Below are 17,952 nucleotides of genomic sequence, written 5' to 3'. Positions count from 1 at the left end.
TGGATGCTCGTTTCTAGCGTCATATCGATGAGTAGACAGAATAGACCTATCGTCCTTGGCGTAGATCCTTGGAAGTAGTAAAGAGGCATTGAGCGTTTTCCTTCCATTTTCAACTGACATGTACTGTTGGTCATTGTCATTCTTACAAGCCTGATAAGCTTGACCGTACAGTTTTACCCCTGGCTACGCTATCTTGTGCGGCTTTAAAATCCGCCATCTTCTTCAAGAATTGCCGATTGGTGAAGATCTGGTGAGTGGTCGATTGCCCTAATACTTTCCAACAACTACTTCGCAGAATGGGACAGGTCCGTCTTGCAATATTTGGGAGAAAGTCTTGTAGGCACCTATTACCCGAAATGATACGAACATTGAATGGCTTTTGAATGATTGATAGTTATCCTCCTGGGATCAAATCCCATATGAAGAGTGTAGGGATCCAGCCGTCTGAGCAGTAACTCATGCCTTACTTACGTGGAATGATACTAAACAGAGTCGGCAAACGGCACTTGTAAAACATTCGCCTATAACACGGTCGAAATCGTTTTATTTAAGCTCCAAACTTCAACGCGCCCAACAGACATTGGTGAGAGAACATTGGATCATTGGTTCTTCCTTGCCTACTACCGTTAGCGCTTAAGAAGATAGAATGGGTAAGAAGAGGAAGAAGAAGAAGAAACAAAACATAACAAAAAGCCGTTTTGCTGGTAACTGAATAAAAACAGTCCACTGGCTGGTATCGTACCGCCTTCTCACTGCCCTTTTGCCATGGATGGCGATGGTTAGATTCGTAAGGTGACGTTTCAAAGCAAAAACACTAAACTGTTTAGTGGCTACGGATTAGCTAGCACACTTGGGCCCCTGAATGTGACGTTGTGCTGCTGTTGGGCGTCAGAACTTGTCGTCCGTGTGCAGCGTATCGAGACCGTCCTCCACGTTGATGTGTATGTTGATCGGTCGCTCGAGATCGAGCAACTCGGACGGTGATGCCCGTTGCGGATCGTCCACACAGACGGAGGCTGCCGGCTGGCCGGACTCATCGTCACCGGCCGCACCAGACCCAGAATGGTCACCGAGCGACGGGAAGCCAGAGAGTTCATCCACCAGCACACCGAGATGAGGGTGACCGTGATGCGTGTGGTGATGGGAAGCGGTCGTCTGATGGTGCGGATGGTGATGGTGGTGATGATGGTGATGGTGGTGGTGTTGCTGCTGCTGCTGCTGCTGTTGGAGAGTGTTCTTTTGGCTGCCACACAACACCTGCTGTTGATGGTGATGGTGTGGGTGTGATGGTAGTTGCTGATGGTGCTGCTGTAGTAGCGTGAGCGGTTGATCGGTGGACGGTGGCCCAGACGCACTGAGCAGGGTTTGATCGAGGTTGAAGAGTGATTCGTGCTTGAAACTCTCCATCGCACCGAAGTGATCCACGTGCAGGAACTTCATCTCGTCGTCGTACACAGAGGACGGATGCTGTTGCTGCTGATGGTGATGGTGCTGATGGTGCTGGTGATGCTCGTGCGGCTGATGGTGTTGTAGCGTCTGTTGCTGCTGCTGCTGCTGCGCCGTTCCATCGTTTGGATGAAGTGAGCAACAACCACCAGCACCATCCTGACTAGCACTAGACACATTCACCGTCCCTAGACCATCGGTTGAAGGATTCACGGAGCTACTGTACGATGTACCCGAGGGAGTAAGCTTGGTCGAGTTAGCGGACGTGGTCGTCGTTCCGGTGAAGCTGTTCCACTCGAACGTCAAACTGCTGGACCGGCTACCGTCCAGCGAGTTAAGATGGTCAAAGTTGAGGTTAAGGAACAGGTTGGGCGATAGACGACCGGGCGATGAGAGCGATCCGATGGTGAGGCGTGGTAGCTCCGCATCCACCACACTGTACCCGGACGTGCTCACCGTACCGGAACCGGTGGGATCGTCTGGCAGACCGAGCGTCATACTGTGCAGTGAACCACCGTCGAAGGTCAGTCCCGATGTGCTAGAACTGCCCGGAAGCGTTACATCAACCGCATCCAGCAGGGACGCTCGCGAGCTCGGCCCCACATGCTGATGTTGATGTTGCAGATGATGCTGTAGATGATGATGGTGATGATGGTGTACCGGTTGGTCGCTCGACATTGAATCGCTCAATCCTGCGCCCTTCGCTAGCCCGCCTAAACCGCCCGTCGTTTGCGAATGATGCTGCGCTTTGAGTGATCCACCCATCCCGTGCAGTACTTCGTCCGGGAGTCCCACCAGCCCATCGTCATCTTCCTCATCGTCAAGCATTCTGGAACCACCGGTTCCATCACCCGTATCCACCAGTATGCCCACATCACCGAGCACACTCTCACCCGTCCCGTCAGCACGTGGTCCGCACAGGGTGGCCGTACCTGTCGACGATGAGGATGACGTGGAGAGTGGGTGCTGCTGATCTTGCTGGTCCTGTTGCGAGTCTGGCTCACCGCCGACGGTTGTCTTTTCGCTTTTGCGCCACTTGGCCCGACGGTTCTGGAACCAAACCTGGACGCGTGCCTCGGTAAGATCGATACGCACCGCGAGCTCCTCCCGGAAGAACACGTCCGGGTAGTGGGTTCGCTGGAAGGCACGCTCGAGCTCCTGCAGCTGGAGCGAGTTGAATGTCGTCCTGGAAGTTGCGAGTGGAAGACGTGATTAGTTGCGTCATGGCACAAGGGGGGAACTACGAGCTACCGCTGCTCCACTAAGATGACACGTAGCAGTGAACTCTTGAATATCTGGACACAAAAGTCTGATTGAACATTGATTGTACCACGGGGTGCAGCGTTCGGATTACAGCGCGTACAGCGAATACCCTTTAATATCTGTCCGCACACCACCACTGCACATCACCACAACCACCACCAGCCAGACCACTTGTGTCTATCGTACCTGTAGCGGCGCTGCTTTCGTTTCATCACTGCGGCCAGAAGAACCCCCGGTATCGATGGAATTCCACATGCGTCCAGCTGGTCCAATGTCTAGTGACCGTTTCTGGCCCGTCCGCTCGGTAGCGGTCCGATCCGAACTGGAGCGCTTCCAAACTGCGCTTCCAAGCCCGACGTCCCTCACGCTGCACTGCAACGGTGTCGACGACTCGCCCTGCGAAGGAAGTCCTCGCACCTCGGGAATCGATCGATTCGATCACCAGTAAGTATCGGGCAGTACTGCGTGTGTATGGGTGGCTCAGTTGGTGCTCCGGTCCCGGTGAAGGGTATGTGCGTGCGTTGTGCGCTCGCGATAGTGTCAGTCAGTCAGTCAGTGGAGACACTGCTAAGGCTTCCATTCTGTCCCAGGCAGCGATGGGCTTACCTGCGCGTACCGTCCCCAGCACGTTTCAGCGTCGTGGGCGTCGTGGGTCGCGAGACATAAGCGCCCAGCAGTGTGTCGTGTTGCCTGCTCCAGTTCCAGCAGTCCGTAAGCCGACGGTTGGAACGCAAATCGTGTGTCCCGCCTCAATCCCCCCCCGGTTCCTGGTAGCTCACCCTCACCCGGAGTCGCGATTATGGCCGTCCGATGGCTTATGTGCTGTTCCCGGTCACCCTCCCCCCCCCCTCCTTTTCATGCCTGCACAACCGCCACGGCTTCTATCCTGCTTGTACTGACGTCCACGAAGGAATGTTGCGTCCCAGCACCATTTGCACATATATGGGGTACCGCTGAACGTCCCGCGGTAAAGAGAGCCACAAGATTTAAGCACCATTTTCCTGTCGATAACTTACAAACCTTCAAAGTAACATTCCAAACATGTGAGGGAAGAAAAAGGGAAACAATCCTACTGCTTGTGTGTGTGTGTGTATGCGTGTGTGACGTTTTGTTGTTGTTGTTGTGCTGAAGTCTCAGTCTGACATAGAAGTTGCAAGTGAGTATCCATTTCTCTTCCGCTTCTGAGTCCTCCCCCCCCCCCCCCCTGATGGTGACACCACGCTATCAGAGTTGGTGTGCGTTCCCTGAGCAGATTTGCCAATTGCATATTCCCAATAGAATGGGTCAGGTATTATCGGTCAAGCTGTTGATGTGAATTGATTTACGCATCACGTGAGGCGGGAGGATTTTCAAAGACCTAGATGACCTTGAAGTTAGATGAAAAACACGGGACAAGGACCAGTTTCCAGTCCTTACCGATCATGCAAGGGGACTTGTCCAAGGAACTCTTCATCGAAAAAAATGAGTCGAGCTGTACCAAACAATTCTATCGAAACGAAAGGTTACATCCTTCAGCTACCCACCAGTGTCCTTGCACGATGCGAATCAGATTACCCATCTGTGGGACGTCCATTTTCATAAATGAAGAGCGCCGAAAAGCCGGAACCACATTCAACTACATAGGAACAGCGCATTGTTCCTATTTCTATAACCCGTGCCGTACATTCTCCAAAACAGACAATGGAAATCCTCCTGGCAGGCCAAGATGGCCGCCGGCTCGTGTAAAGGTCGAGAACAGGAAATGGAAGGTGAAGATGATGACGTCTCGGTAATCTTATATCGTGTAACCCTTTGTTTGGGGTTTTATTTTTTTGTTGGTTGAGCGTCCATTAGTAACCACGGGTAACACTACTGCACTGGCATCATCATCTTTGGTTGGAGGATTATAAAAGGAAAGTCGGCATACGTGGACGCTGGTCAGTGGTGTGCTAAACGTTGTCTAATAAACATCCGAGCATCTTTAGTGTGTGTGTGTGTCTTTCAAGAATCTGAAAAATTGTGATGAAATGTACTGATGGCAGTGTATGGTGAGCCGACTGCACTGTGTTGAGATATTTGAACTCCACTCAGCACACCATGAGACTTACGGTGAGTGACACACGGTAGCCATCTTGGAAGTTTGTGTTTACTGATGCAGTCTTGCTGTGTTTGCTTCCTGCAGCTAGTTGTGTGCGGTTTTCTGCTGGGTTTAGGGCTAGCACCAATCGATGGCAGACTAAAGTATGCGGAGGTGTTCCCAAGCGATGGGCTCCAGAATCTGCTCCTCTCGGAACCGGGCAGCTCGTTGGAGGGTAGTAGTGATCGGGATGATTCGGACACTCCATTCGGTGTAGATGAGCGGCCGGGCCGTACCAAACACTTTACTTCCAGTGGCCACGACCCTGCAACGGCGGCTAGACATAGAGCGGAATGTAAGGAAAACCCGACACCGAATCCTTCGGATGCTGCGTCGGATGATGCATCGCTTAAGCTGGTACCACTCAACTGCTTCCCACTGGCCGACCGGTTACACAAGTACGACTGGGCACGGTACCATCTGCGGCATATGGCTGCCAGTTCTGCAAGGTCTGCTTCACCGGATCCGGCCGAAGCTGGTAGGAAGGAGACCGGTGCGAGCCGGGCGGAGTTCGTGGCACGGAAGCGTTCCGACTTTAATCGTGAAATCTCAGCCGACCTGTACGCACAGTATCCATCGTCCTGTGCGTGCCAGACAAAGGTATTGTCTCTGTTCTTCAGACTTTCAAGCGTATCCCTCCTGTAAACACCATCTCAATGTATATTCCAGTACGAGCTGTTGGATCTTGGCTACACACACTTCCCACGGTACGTGGTGAACGCGATCTGTCAGAACCGGAGTGCCAACAGTCGGAAGTGTTGGCGTGGTTCCAGCTGCAAGGAGATCCCGTACAAGGTGCGTGTGCTGACCAAGCGGACCGACAACGAGTCGGGCGAACATGACCATCATTCGACGCTGCTGCCGGAACCGTTGCGGGAGTACTGGCGGTTCAAGACGGTTACGATAGCGGCCGCCTGTCAGTGTTCGATCTGACGGTCGCTCGTGCCGGGCCGGTCGGAACATTACACCGCTGAGGATAACGACCAGGGGCAATGGTAGAAGAGAAGGAAGGGGGCGAGGCGGCAGGGTGAATAAGGGAAATAAATTGTAGGGACTTAAAATACGAGGCACGGGTGGTCTGCTCCAGGTGGTTTGCTTTTACTGCTTTAGTAGAGAAGTGGTAGGTAGTCGGGATCAGTTCCTGTGTTCGTGTGTGTATGTGTGTGTGTGTGTTTGTTTGACTGCCCCCCTTTGGGAAGAGATCTAGCTGGTCTATTGCGGTCGCTTTGATATGAGAATTTGCAACGAATAAAAAGAACCTCATCTCTTGAAGTTGAAGTTGTGAAGTTGTGTGCCTATGTGTCCTCTACTTCAAGTCTCTACCCTAGTCCAAATGTGAACAAAGATGCATAGTTGGCCGTTGAGGTGTGGCTCGGTCTAGATCGTATCCCTTTACGGACAACATCAACACCGTACGCGACCCGGATAATCGGGAACCCTTCAAGAAGGAACCAAGTTGAGAAGCTCTGGCGCAGTGTTCAATTTTCCCAACAGCCACTCGTTTGCTTTGCGAGAGAGACCGTGAGAGAGGTTTTTCGGGAAAATGCATTCATGCCTTGCCGAGAATCCAGCCGAGGGAGAGAACGCATCAGGACACATCTGGGCAGGCGAGAGATGATATGGCGTGGCAGGAGCATAAAAAGGTCCTTACCCTGGTGCAAACAAATATAACGGCACCCTATCATGTTATCATGTTTCTGCTTGTCCGCTTTTCACAGGCTCTCCCAGTATTGTTTATCGAAGCGGTCTTACGCTCTCTGCTTCTTTATCCCTCGCTCTCTCTCGCTCTCTCGCTCTCCGGATGGGAGCGCTCGCTTTCGCCCTGCCGTGCGGCAACACGCCGTACTCTCCGGCTCTCCGGCACACAGTTATCCTGGCAAGGCAGGCAGGCAGCACCAACCAGCAGCAAGTCCAGACTTCCAGGCCCAAGCCAGCGTTCACCACCGTCGGAGGATGACGAAAAAAGAAAACAAGGGTGTGACCGAGCGTGCGAGCAACCGACCCGACACGGGCCGTACGGTGAACCGTTTTTTCTCGTGAAACTCCCTAGCCCAGGGTGCATTACTGCGGGAACTAGTCGAGGATATCGTACTACGCGCTTGCCTCGCCTGACAGGAACTTTGGAACGTTTCGCCAAAAGTAATCCAGGGGTTGGTCCGATTCGTCCCAAAGCCTGTAGCTAGAAGAAAACTAGGGCATCGGTGTGGTGTGTACCGTGAAGTTTTTTTTTTCTTGCGTAGGCGTGCGTACCAAGTTGGTGGACGACTCTTCGGGCCTGTAACGGCACAACATCATTCACCGACAAGAAGTGCGGCACGAAACAACGGTGTCGAAGTGAAGTGCAAAAACGGTACGGAAAATTGTGTTTTTCGTGAAAAACAGGGAGTTGGTGAGTGTGGGAAATCCCAAAAGACCAAAAAAAAAGGACGCACTCGCACGTCTTCTGTCACACAGACGCGCACGGGTGCGCACAACAAAGAGCCTGGGTGCGTGTGCGCGCGTATGTACGTACTCGTTGCTACGTTGTATGTGTGGTTTTACGTGCGTGTGCCGAGTTTGATTCAGATTTAGCGTTTTTCTGCTCCTCTCAAACCCCCAACCTCCGTGCTGGATGTGCTGATTCATCCCTGTCAACGATGACGGGTGCGAGTGGTTAGTGCCAAAAAGACGGTGTGTGTGTGTGTGCGCGTGATTGGCCACACGGCAGTGTACGATGCAGTCTACGGGTGTTGGTGACGTTGGGTGGCATTACACGCAATGCTAGTGCTGTGCGAACTAGGACGCACTCGAGAAGCCCTGCGACGTGGGCTACAAAGCGTACGGAAGAAGTCTGGAGGACCTCCGACGGTGAGGAGGCAACGTGTTGTGTTACGGGACGCGGGTTGGTAAAGGACCCGGCAGAACGGACCACCGTCGGCGATAGTGATATCCGGAGATTCTTCTCCCATACCAGCGGGAGGGGTTGCCACTTCTTATCCGGAAGAGAAGGGTGTGTGTGTGTGTGTGTAAGCCGAAAGGCCGAACGTATCAGTCGTTGCCAGTTCGGCGAAAACTTCGGCGGCAATTTAAAGTGATGTGTAAGTGGCCGAGCAGACAACAGTGAACATAGGTGCGCCTGGTGGGCGAAGAAGTCCTCGGCGATAGCTTGGCGAGGCAGTGTCGTTTCCCTGTGAGTCATCGCACACCGTGTCTTGGTGGGTGATTGGTCTGTAAGTGTAGCAAACAATCCTGTTCTAGTGAGTGAGTCCTGTGCGGTCTCCAACCATCAGTCCATCAGGCACCATTCAAACGAGACACCTTCAACCGGCTCACCGGGCAGCCATTGACGGGCCAGCGCTCTCGCCAACCGTGACACGAAGCGTTACCACTGCGTTACTACGCATCCTTCCGCAGCATCCTTATCGTACGGCGGTGGCGGGCGCGCGACGGTAAGCAACCATGGGCTATCCGGGGACAACCGAGGACGACGATCAATATCGGGTGCCGCTGATAGCGAAGTTGCTGCACGCCCTGCCACACTACAACATCACCTTCCATCGCATCAACAACACATTTCGCCCATCAAATGACGTCTATCTGGAGGTGATTAAACTTTCATTGAACTTATCCCTTTTTCTTTCGAGATAAAGAGAGCGAGAGAGAGAGAGAGAAAGACAGACACACAAAGAGCAAGAGAGAGAGAGAGAGAGAGAGAGCAGTAGCAGCAGAAGAGTAGTATGCAACAATAGTCTATCTATCTTGATGCGTTCTTGCATTTTTTTTCTTCCTTCCTTACCTATCAGTCTTTCTCTTGGTATGCTTTGCTCCTGAATTTATGCAACCCGTGCAGCATAAGAAGTTCCCTCAATTGAGGGGCGGGGGGGGGGGGGAGGGGAACAAAACAGCATATGCCCGTGTATGGCAACATCGCGATTTGTTCGCTGCCTTTTACATCCTTCCTTCTTTATAGGAATGTCTGTGTGCGTGTGTGTGGAGATGAGGTAACGACTATTCATAGCGAATTATGTAGGTTACATGTCAGGTTCCGCACTGCTACTGCTAATGATCTCATTTGTGGTACCGTTGGGATGCGAACCCATCCCTTTTTTTCCCGATCCGCGCCGCGACCCTAGGGAGTTTTGCATGTTGCAATTGGGCGTTGGTGCGACTCCTGACAATGAGAAAGCCCTTTTACGGTGATGACAAAACGGGGCACACTTCCCTGTAGCGTCATTGTGATTGATTGGTTTGTTTGGCGCTTTGTTGGACCAGAGCCCAACATGACGGATAGAAACTGATAAACATTTCCTGAGGGGGATTTTTTCCTGCACCTTTACTTCTCTTTATCTCATTCTGTTTGTTAAAGAAGACGATAATGGTAGTCAGTTGATTCCTTAGGGCTAATAGGGTAGAATCTGCTCTGATAAATCCTCGAACATCCTCTACCTCTTTTATCATCTTGCTGGACATCTTTGTTTACTTCTGTACAGAGTCTCGGTATCTTGGGTTCGATACCGGCCGCCCTGCTGATTGTGTCGTTGTTTGGCTTGCTGCTCTATCTCTTGACACGCTGCTGCGACAGAAAGCCACGACCTGCCCACTCAATCACCAGTCTGAAGGTAACGCTCTCGATCGTGACTGTGCTGTGCTGTGCGGCGATCGGGCTCGGCCTGTACGGTAACGATGACCTGCACAATGGACTGCTCGAAGTGCTGCAGGCTGGCCGGAAGGTGGACGGTGTCGTCTCCTCCGTACGCAACCAAACATTCATCCTGGAGAATACGCTGACGATGAAGATTCAGCAGCAGCTTACCGAGCTGGAAGACATCTTTGACCAGAAAACGAACAATCAAACAGCACTGGCACAGCTACAGCAGGCCCTACTCACGGCCAAGGGCAACATTACGATTGCGAAGAATGCAGCGAACGACATACGACGCCCACTAGTCGGTTTGACCATAACAGACTTCCTGACGGTAAGTTGTGCATCACGCTCTGTGCGCCATTTTGTTTACTACTATTTTGGTATCTGGTGCGGTGTGGTGTTTCCCGTTTTGCAGAAAGGAGATCAGTGGGAGTTGATCCGCTGGCCGGGAACGGTCGCCATATTGGCACTGTTACTCGTACTGTGTGCGGTACTGTTGGTCGGTGTTGCCCGTCACTCTCGCTGTGCCCTCATACTGTTTAGCGTGTGTGGTTTGCTGGCCGTGACCGGGTCCTGGCTCATGTCCGGTCTCTACCTTTCGACCTCGGTTGCCGTCGGTGACCTGTGCAACGATCCGGCCGATTTCCTGGTCCATCAAGCACCGCACGAACTGCCAGCGGACATACTGCTGTACTACACCCAGTGTGACATCTCCCGCTCGAACCCGTTCACGCAGCGACTGCGAGAGTCGCAAAATGCGATCAATAATGCGCGTAACGCGATGAGCATCGTCTCGAAGTAAGTGGTGTCGGTGGTGGTGGTAGAAGTCCGTCCCCGGAAACTCATTGCTCTAAAACATCTTCACAGGATTTCGCCGGTTCTGTTCAAGAACGCAGGACTAGCGCCGAAGCTCGGTTCGGTAAATGCCGATATAAAGCTGTGCGAGCGGCTACTGACTGGGTTGACAGCGCTGGTTGACTGCCGTGCCGTACACTACAGCTACCTCGTAGCGACCCGCGGACTCTGCGAGTGTGGACTGCTCGGGTTGGTGTTGATGCTGATCGCCAGCTTCATGGCGGCCATCTTGCTCACCATCATGGTTTGGGTCGATTCCCATACCTGGATCTACATTCGCAAGAGGTATGTAAAGCGCGGGCGGGTGGGGAAGAGAGGGGAACGGGGGGGAAGTGCATGTTGATCGAACCCTACCTCATTGCGTTCCAACAACAACAACAAAAAAACCCACACATCGCATCATGATCGGTTGTCATTTTTCAGGAATGATTATGCGCAGGTCGAGGAGCAGTCATATGTATCACACCAATTGCATCCACAGAGCCATCAAAACATGAACACTCGTACACTCCCACATCATCCCAAGGGGTAAGTGGTGTCGAAAAGCGGTCGCATCACCTCAACCTTTCTACCATTCTTCTCCTTTCTCGTTCCATGTGTGTGTGTGTGCAGTCCGCCGGTGATCAGTGGTTCGCACACGATTGCACATCCGGGCCGCAACGCCAAGCACGACATGAGCCAGGTGCAGCAGGCCCAGCAGCAGCTGCATCACCAGCAGGCCCACGCCCAGGCACAGCAGGCACAGGCACAGGCCCAGGCCCATATGATGCATCACCATCAGGCGATGATGCGGGCCGGCGGTACGCATACGCTCGGTCGGCTACCGTCGCACAGCAGCCCGACGCATCTGCACGGACCGAACAACGGCAAGTACGCGACCCTCAGTAAGCACTGCAAGACGCTCGACGCGAATGACTTCTACTGAAGTTACGCCGCCTGTAACGATAGAAAGTTCCATCCACCCGCCATACATCAGCAACCGCACTATCACACGCACAGCCACCAACAGCAACCGCAGCAGGTGCAGCAACAGCAGCTGCAGATGCAGCAGCTGCAGCAACAGCGTGCGATGCTAGATCCCGCGACGGCGGCAGCCGCAGCCGCCCATCATCTACACCTTCACCAGCAGCAGCAGCATGCCGCTGGCGGACCCGGTCACGTTCATCCCGCCCAGACGATGACCATCAACCGGAAGCTGCACGGTACTGGTGGTGTCCCCGGTGGCCATCCACTACCGCCCGTGTACGGCGATGACAATCCGCCTCCACTACCACCGTTGCGCAATCCGCAGAAGGCACTGCCACAGCCGGTGTCAACGGTGGCAGGCAGCGATCCGACCACCACCGATGCTGCCGGTTCGGACAAGCAGATCTACATCTACTCCACTGCCAAGTACGGCAAGTACGATCCGAACGGTAAGTCACATCTGCACCAGCAGCAGCAACTTCAACAGCAGCAGTCACATCCAGCCTCCGGGAAACCTCCGGGAGAAGCGGGACCGGACAAGGCTGTTGGTGGTGCCGGTGCGAAGAATCCCAACACCACCACTTTTAGCTCGACGCCCGGGTTTAACAGCAAACCACTGCCGTCGATCATCAACTGTCCACTGCCGGATATACCGAAGAGTGCGAGCAATGGTAGCAACAGCACCACCAGCAAGGATGACATCTACGTCAAGCGAAAGCTTCTCTCAGATCATCCGAATGGTAGTAAGTTCGCTACGCTCAAACCCATACCGGCGCCGAAGATTGAACCAAACAATCTGAACGGCAAGCATCAGCACCAGCAGCATCCGATAAGCAATGGTGCGAATGGTGTTGGGGGTGTTACACCGGCCGATTTGGCGTCACAGTTGCCACCACCACCACCACCACCACCGCTCCCGGTCACCGGTAGCTCGTCCGGTTCGTCGGGCGGTTCCTCGTCCGGGTACGGTACGGCCGGTCTGACCACCTCCCAGATTCAATCCCTTCCCTTACCTCCTCCACCACTCGAGCTGCTCCAGCAGCAACAGCAGCAGACACATCCGGACGATCAGGGCCTACGGTTGCCACCGCCACCGACAACCGAAGAGCTACGGTCGACGCTGGCAAGCAATGGCGTCGACGGTCAGCAGAACGGCGGTGTGAGTGATAGCGTACCGAACGGTGACACCACGCTACCGGATAAAGCGGCACACGGACACGACGATAACAGCTTCTACGCGGTGACGGAGCTGTAAAGATCGATACGGGATCGATTAGCAGAAGAATTAGAAGAAAAAAAAAACACCGAAAAATGGATGGAACATTTCGGGCTGGTTTGTTTACGACTTGTTACCACAGCGTGTTACGATCGCACCATATTGCGGGATACGGAGCGATCGTGTTGGTAGCGACAGTCGACAAACCAACACACCAACTATTGTTACAGGCAGATAGGCAACGTGAAACGAAAACACAATAAAGACCCACACCGACACCGACACCGACCAAAAACGGACACAACACAACATTAATCGTACATATTAAAAACTAGCGCTGTAGTAAAATTGTGAGGTTATTAGTGCGGTAAGGAATGCTAAGATGCTAAGATTAAAACAATTCTTACAATTAGGAACTAACCCTAGTGCAAAACGTATGTAAAACATTTGACCGAAACCCTCGATAGAAAGACAGCATCCCCGGAAAATGATTCGGCTTGATTTGGTGTATAAGTGTCGAGAACCGGCGGGATCGCTTATTGATCGAGGGATCTTTGTACAGAGGAGAGAATGTGTATGTGTGTGAGAGAGCGCGAGAAAGGGGTAAACGGCACAATCAGGCGTAAGATAGGCGGCCATGTTTTAAATTTGAGTTGGTTTGAGTACTGTTGTTATAGTCCGTTTTAGTAGATCTCCTTTGATTACTAGTTTACTTTATACCTGGACAGGCCTATCTAGTTTTATGTGACCAAGTCGTTAGAAAATAAGTTGCCATTTGTTTTTGGAAGAATTTCTGAGAGTAAGGCTAAAGTCACTGTGCTAGCCTGCCCAAACTTTGTACGGGATTTGATGGATGAGGTCGTGCAGTCCTCAACTGTCATCCGATCTCATCCGTCAAAGCTTTCCCGGTAAAGTTTGTACAGCTAGTCGTATACGACTGAGCAACCTTTCCACCCTGTAAGTATGCAACCAAGCAATACAAAATACTGCAAAAAAGCACAATTTTTAAAATTCAGTTTTCCAGCACATGGCTGCCAAGAGCGAAGAGGAAACCTCTTCTCCAGAGTATGTGTACTCCTTCATTGCTGATACGCGCAGATAGAAGCAAAAAGAAAAGAAAAAGAAAACTAAACCAAAAAAAAAATAGTCAAAATCATGTAGCGAAACGCGAAACGTAACAATTATCGTAAACTTCTAACGACTTACCATTCAGGATGTTTGAGGGAGAAAGAAAGCAAAAAACAAAAGAAATGGCCGACACTTACAGTCCTACTTGTGGTGAAGTGTATGGAATTGGATACGTCACGTTAACGGAATTGTATGCAAAACGTTACCGGTACGGATTTGTAGGCGTTATGCACCGAAAAAAAAACCCAACCGGTGGTATAAAAACGCATGTGCATACTTACTTACTAAACTCCATTATATACTAGCCCGCAGGCACGCAGCAAGCTGACACTAGACAACATTACATCACATTTTACTGACCGCGGAATCTACAGACACACTCCGGCGGAAAACGTGGCGTAAGAGACCGGGGTAATGGATAGTTTTATAGAGATATACAAGCATACTAGAAGTACATATAGAAAGGAGCAACCCTGGATAAGGTAGTAGTCGCTTTCGAGGTTTTGCGAGAGGAGTTTTGTTGGGGAGTTTACTCCCTATTCCTGTTCTGCTATGTTTTGTTTATTAAACCCAAACCAAAAACGGTTCTCTTGGTTAGTTTGCTGTAGTTTTTAAAGCGATGTGACGGTAGCTACTCGAACCTGTCGCAAGAGCTGTACACTAAGGCTCTAAGTTAACATGCGAGTCACTGATGTTTACCGGGGCCAGTCGCCATGTCTGTCAGAGATCTATTTTACAATCAGTGGGACAGAATGTACGTCAGTATTGGTGTGGGTCGATAGCGCTATCTCTATCTGCTAGCCTCATTGCAAACAGGCGTCTACTAACACTCCAAAGTGTGACAGCAGTGCTGATACCCCTCCACACATACCCACGAGTATTTCACTTTATACAAACGCATGACTGCTTGCGTATTGTGTGCTGCTACTAATACTATTACTAGTACTACTACCACTACCACCACTACCACTACTACTACTACCAACAACACCTCGAACTCGAAAAGAAACAATCGACGCACTTGTAAACATGGGAAGGAAACTACTAATCAGGTGATGGTTACCTCGAGTTTTCGACAGCAGAAAACACTAACACTAAACTAGCACCGTGCATTACAGTGTGCACACAACCGTATACAACCGAATGTTGGTACATTCGGACTCGGCAAAGAGAGGCACATCGCAACGGCCTTCAAGGCGACTCACATTATACCTCCTGTTTTTTTTCGAGGGTTTTTTTTGTGTATTGTTTATTCCTCAAGTTTATGTTTAAGGACTTTCCGAACGGTAATATTGTTACTAAGGTACACCGGGCGGTAACACAAGTAACTAACGAAACAGGAGAAAAAGAAGGAAGTATGAAGCACGACCAACGAAAAAACGCTGGCCAAAAAAAAAACGAAAACACGTGTACTTTTTACTGAAACTACCAATAGGCAAAACAAGGCTGATTAACGAACAAGTAATGGAAACTTTAATTGCTCAATATCGACCACTGTTGGGTGCATCATTGGGCTCGGTAAACGGCAGGAGTAATACATGGACGTGTTTATACAGATCCCTCAACATACACTCACACATACACACGTTGCATATTTTACCAATCACGCACCAAACTCTCATCCACACCACCGTTCAAGATGGCGGACACTGCAAGGAATCAAATATGGCGGATTATTCTGCGGCTGCAGCGTGCTCCGTCACTATAAGGTTGATGATGATGGGTATTGCAGAGCAGTTAAGCGAGATGGCAGGGAACAGCGTTTTGACAAAATCTTGACAGTACTCGGACGAACACGCTCGAAGACATGTAGCCGGATCGATAAAAAATACAATCACTAATCACAGCAAACGTGCTACCCAGCTTTACAACTTTGCCGAGTATTGCGTGTCACTGGCATACTATTTGTGACTGAATCCTTAGTTTTCTATGTGTGTATGTATGCGATGTTAAGAGTTTCGTTATGTCGTTTCCCAATTTTCTTTGCTCAGGTACCGCTCAGGTACCTCGGAGGAGGTCGCTCTACGTCTCAAGATATCTCTTTTGATGTCTATGAGTCAGTCTAGTCATGCTATCTTCTTCCGGGCCATGTTTGAAAATAATGCCATGAGAATATTCGGAAAACCAAAAGCTTGAAGTTTCGGTAAACCTTACAAAAAAAAACCTGAAGTAATCAGTAAACAAACGTGCGTAAGGAACTACCCTTTGGGATTCACTTCTCTGAGCTGGGGTACTGGTAAACCGTGTTTCGTTTTGCTACAACTACTTTCCCTTAATGCGTTATCGTCTGTTTGTCGTCTGTAGTTGTGAGCAAATGCAAACTTTGTATAATAAGAATTGTGCGCACATGTCATCGGAAGTTTCCGGACATTCTAAAACCACATCAAAACAATAAATGGCGCAGCGTATAATGAATGTGCGGGAAAAAGTTTTGCTGGAAAAAACTGGAGGAAAAAGTAGGAGGAAGAGGAAGAAGAAGAAGTGGTTAAAAGGCAGTGCAGGAGTAAACGTTAAAAAAAGAAACAGTCAGCATTTTTCATCCTTTAATATACATAGATATAAAATAACGTATATAAATATATACTATATATATAAATATACACATCAAAACATGCTAGAAATTGGCAGCAGTGTACCCAGAAAGAAAAAAAAGAAGAAATCCCTACACGTGATCGACGAACACGTGATCTTTCTTCCTGACAACTGGTTAGGATAAATTAAACGTCAAACTCGAACGGGAAGGGCGAAAACTACTAATCCTTCAAGAACAAAAAAAAAAACCACGCATGTTAAACAGAATGAAAAAGTAAACCGTAATCCTTTTTGGTAGGTGTTTAAAACAAAACAAAAAAAACCCAGTTAGTATTGCTGGGGACAATGTATTCGTCAACAACAGCGAGAGAAAAAAAAGGGCGTAAAAGAAGATAACTAAGAAAGAAAATAACAATAAAAACGTCTCTCTCTCTCTCTCTTAGATGAACAGCGTAGCACAATAGAACAATTGATTGGATAGAAAGAAAGAAAGGGAAGGAAAAAGGGATTAAGTTCAATCAGTAAGAAGAAAATGTGAAAATAGAGGAAAACAGGAAGAGAAAAGACAACAAAACCCATAACAGCAACAGTATCATAATACAGACGGGCTAAAGTAAAAGAGGAAGAACAAAAAATAACTGCAAAACAGTAGCAAAAATCGAAATAGAAAAACACTACATCGAAAAAGAAAGAGCATAACTAACACATACAAGCAAACACAGGCAAACATTCAAGAAATAACATAAAACACATTCTACCGGCAAAGTCAATAAAAAGAGTTAATTATACCAACAAACTGATCGCGAGGCGAAGGAGATAGAGAGAGAGAGAGAGAGAGATAGAGAGAGAGAGAAGAATGGAGAAAGTGAGGGAACAGGGAGTGGCAAGCACACTAACTAAAACTAAACAACAGCAAATGTGAATGGTTGCGGGGAAAAAACACACTCACACACAAACATAATGGGATTGAACAATGGATGGGGAATAAAAGGACATAATGATTTCAATAAAAAACCCGAAAACTAATCTACCCGTATCTACTAATGACTGTTTGAAGGCGGCGTTGTCACGTATAGTATACTCCCGAGAGTTACCGGGAGGTCTCAGCTCAATAAATCGAGGACTTGTCGAACGCAACGCACACTTCACTAACATAACGTTCTCGGCATCTTCTACGACTCTTTCAACATGGGCGAGACAAAGAAGAGACTCACGTTAAAGAAACAGAGAGACACATAGAGGAATTCCTCACTGGGAACCTTTACCCTCGTTATGAAGTTCATAGTAGTCTTCGAAGGCACTTCAAAGTCACGAAATACCTCTTCACAGCTCTAGCTCATCGCCATCAAGAGATGTCGCCCTTACACGAGGTAGTTCCTCGCATTCTACGAGCTCTTCATCTTCACGAGGCTGGTCTGCATACTTTTCCAGCCTTTTGCCCTCACGAAGGAATTTTCGAGATTTTTGTCCAGAAGAGGTGGTTCTGCGTATTCTTCGAGCTCTTCGCCCCTACGAGATAGCTCGTCGGACTTTTCGAACTCTTCGCCGTGACGAAATAGCTGTTCGGATTCTTCGAGTTGTTCGCCATCAAGAGGAATTCTCGGCGATTTCTTCGCCATTGCGAAGTACTTCTGTACACTCTTCGAGCTTTTCGCCCTCACGAGGTAATTTTGCGCACTCTTCAAACTCTTCGCCCTCACGAAATAGCTTTTCGGATTCTTCGACCGGCTCACGAAATAGCTCTTGGGACTCTTCCAGCTCTTCTTCGAACTGTTCGACCTGAAGAGGAAACTTTACGCAATCTTC

At 49.8% G+C, this 17,952-nt stretch overlaps 4 protein-coding genes across 5 annotated transcripts; 3 read left to right on the top strand and 1 right to left on the bottom strand.

Annotated features, from left to right (window-relative positions):
• Window positions 1–506: 506 nt before the first annotated feature.
• Window positions 507–3,510, bottom strand: LOC118508348 (transcriptional regulator ovo-like). Its single transcript, XM_036048041.1, has 2 exons — window positions 2,896–3,510; window positions 507–2,632 (listed from the first exon to the last, which is right to left on the bottom strand). The coding sequence occupies exons 1-2, from the start codon at window positions 2,919–2,921 to the stop codon at window positions 889–891; spliced, it is 1,770 nt and encodes a 589-aa protein (XP_035903934.1). The 5' UTR covers window positions 2,922–3,510; the 3' UTR covers window positions 507–888.
• An 85-nt stretch (window positions 3,511–3,595) lies between these two features.
• LOC118508342 lies at window positions 3,596–6,103 on the top strand. Its single transcript, XM_036048027.1, has 3 exons — window positions 3,596–4,797; window positions 4,871–5,425; window positions 5,495–6,103. The coding sequence occupies exons 1-3, from the start codon at window positions 4,786–4,788 to the stop codon at window positions 5,756–5,758; spliced, it is 831 nt and encodes a 276-aa protein (XP_035903920.1). The 5' UTR covers window positions 3,596–4,785; the 3' UTR covers window positions 5,759–6,103.
• Window positions 6,104–6,681: 578 nt separating this feature from the next.
• Window positions 6,682–11,925, top strand: LOC118508332 (protein tweety-like). 2 transcript variants are annotated; one of them, XM_036048005.1, is made up of 6 exons: window positions 6,683–8,407; window positions 9,295–9,780; window positions 9,865–10,247; window positions 10,317–10,589; window positions 10,728–10,832; window positions 10,917–11,377. In XM_036048005.1, the coding sequence occupies exons 1-6, from the start codon at window positions 8,264–8,266 to the stop codon at window positions 11,227–11,229; spliced, it is 1,704 nt and encodes a 567-aa protein (XP_035903898.1). In that variant the 5' UTR covers window positions 6,683–8,263; the 3' UTR covers window positions 11,230–11,377. The 2 variants fall into 2 exon arrangements, with proteins under 2 accessions (XP_035903908.1, XP_035903898.1); XM_036048015.1 differs by lacking the exon at window positions 10,728–10,832 and having other exon boundaries at window positions 6,682–8,407; window positions 10,917–11,925.
• LOC118517470 (protein tweety-like) lies at window positions 11,347–12,525 on the top strand. The gene has a single exon (XM_036063682.1). It carries the CDS (start codon window positions 11,347–11,349, stop codon window positions 12,523–12,525), a length of 1,179 nt encoding a protein of 392 aa, XP_035919575.1.
• The last annotated feature ends 5,427 nt before the right edge of the window (window positions 12,526–17,952 follow it).

This window comes from Anopheles stephensi, chromosome X (assembly GCF_013141755.1).
Source record: "Anopheles stephensi strain Indian chromosome X, UCI_ANSTEP_V1.0, whole genome shotgun sequence".
In the NCBI taxonomy this organism is placed as follows: Eukaryota; Metazoa; Arthropoda; class Insecta; order Diptera; family Culicidae; genus Anopheles; species Anopheles stephensi.
This window is presented reverse-complemented; position numbering and strand designations above follow the sequence as displayed.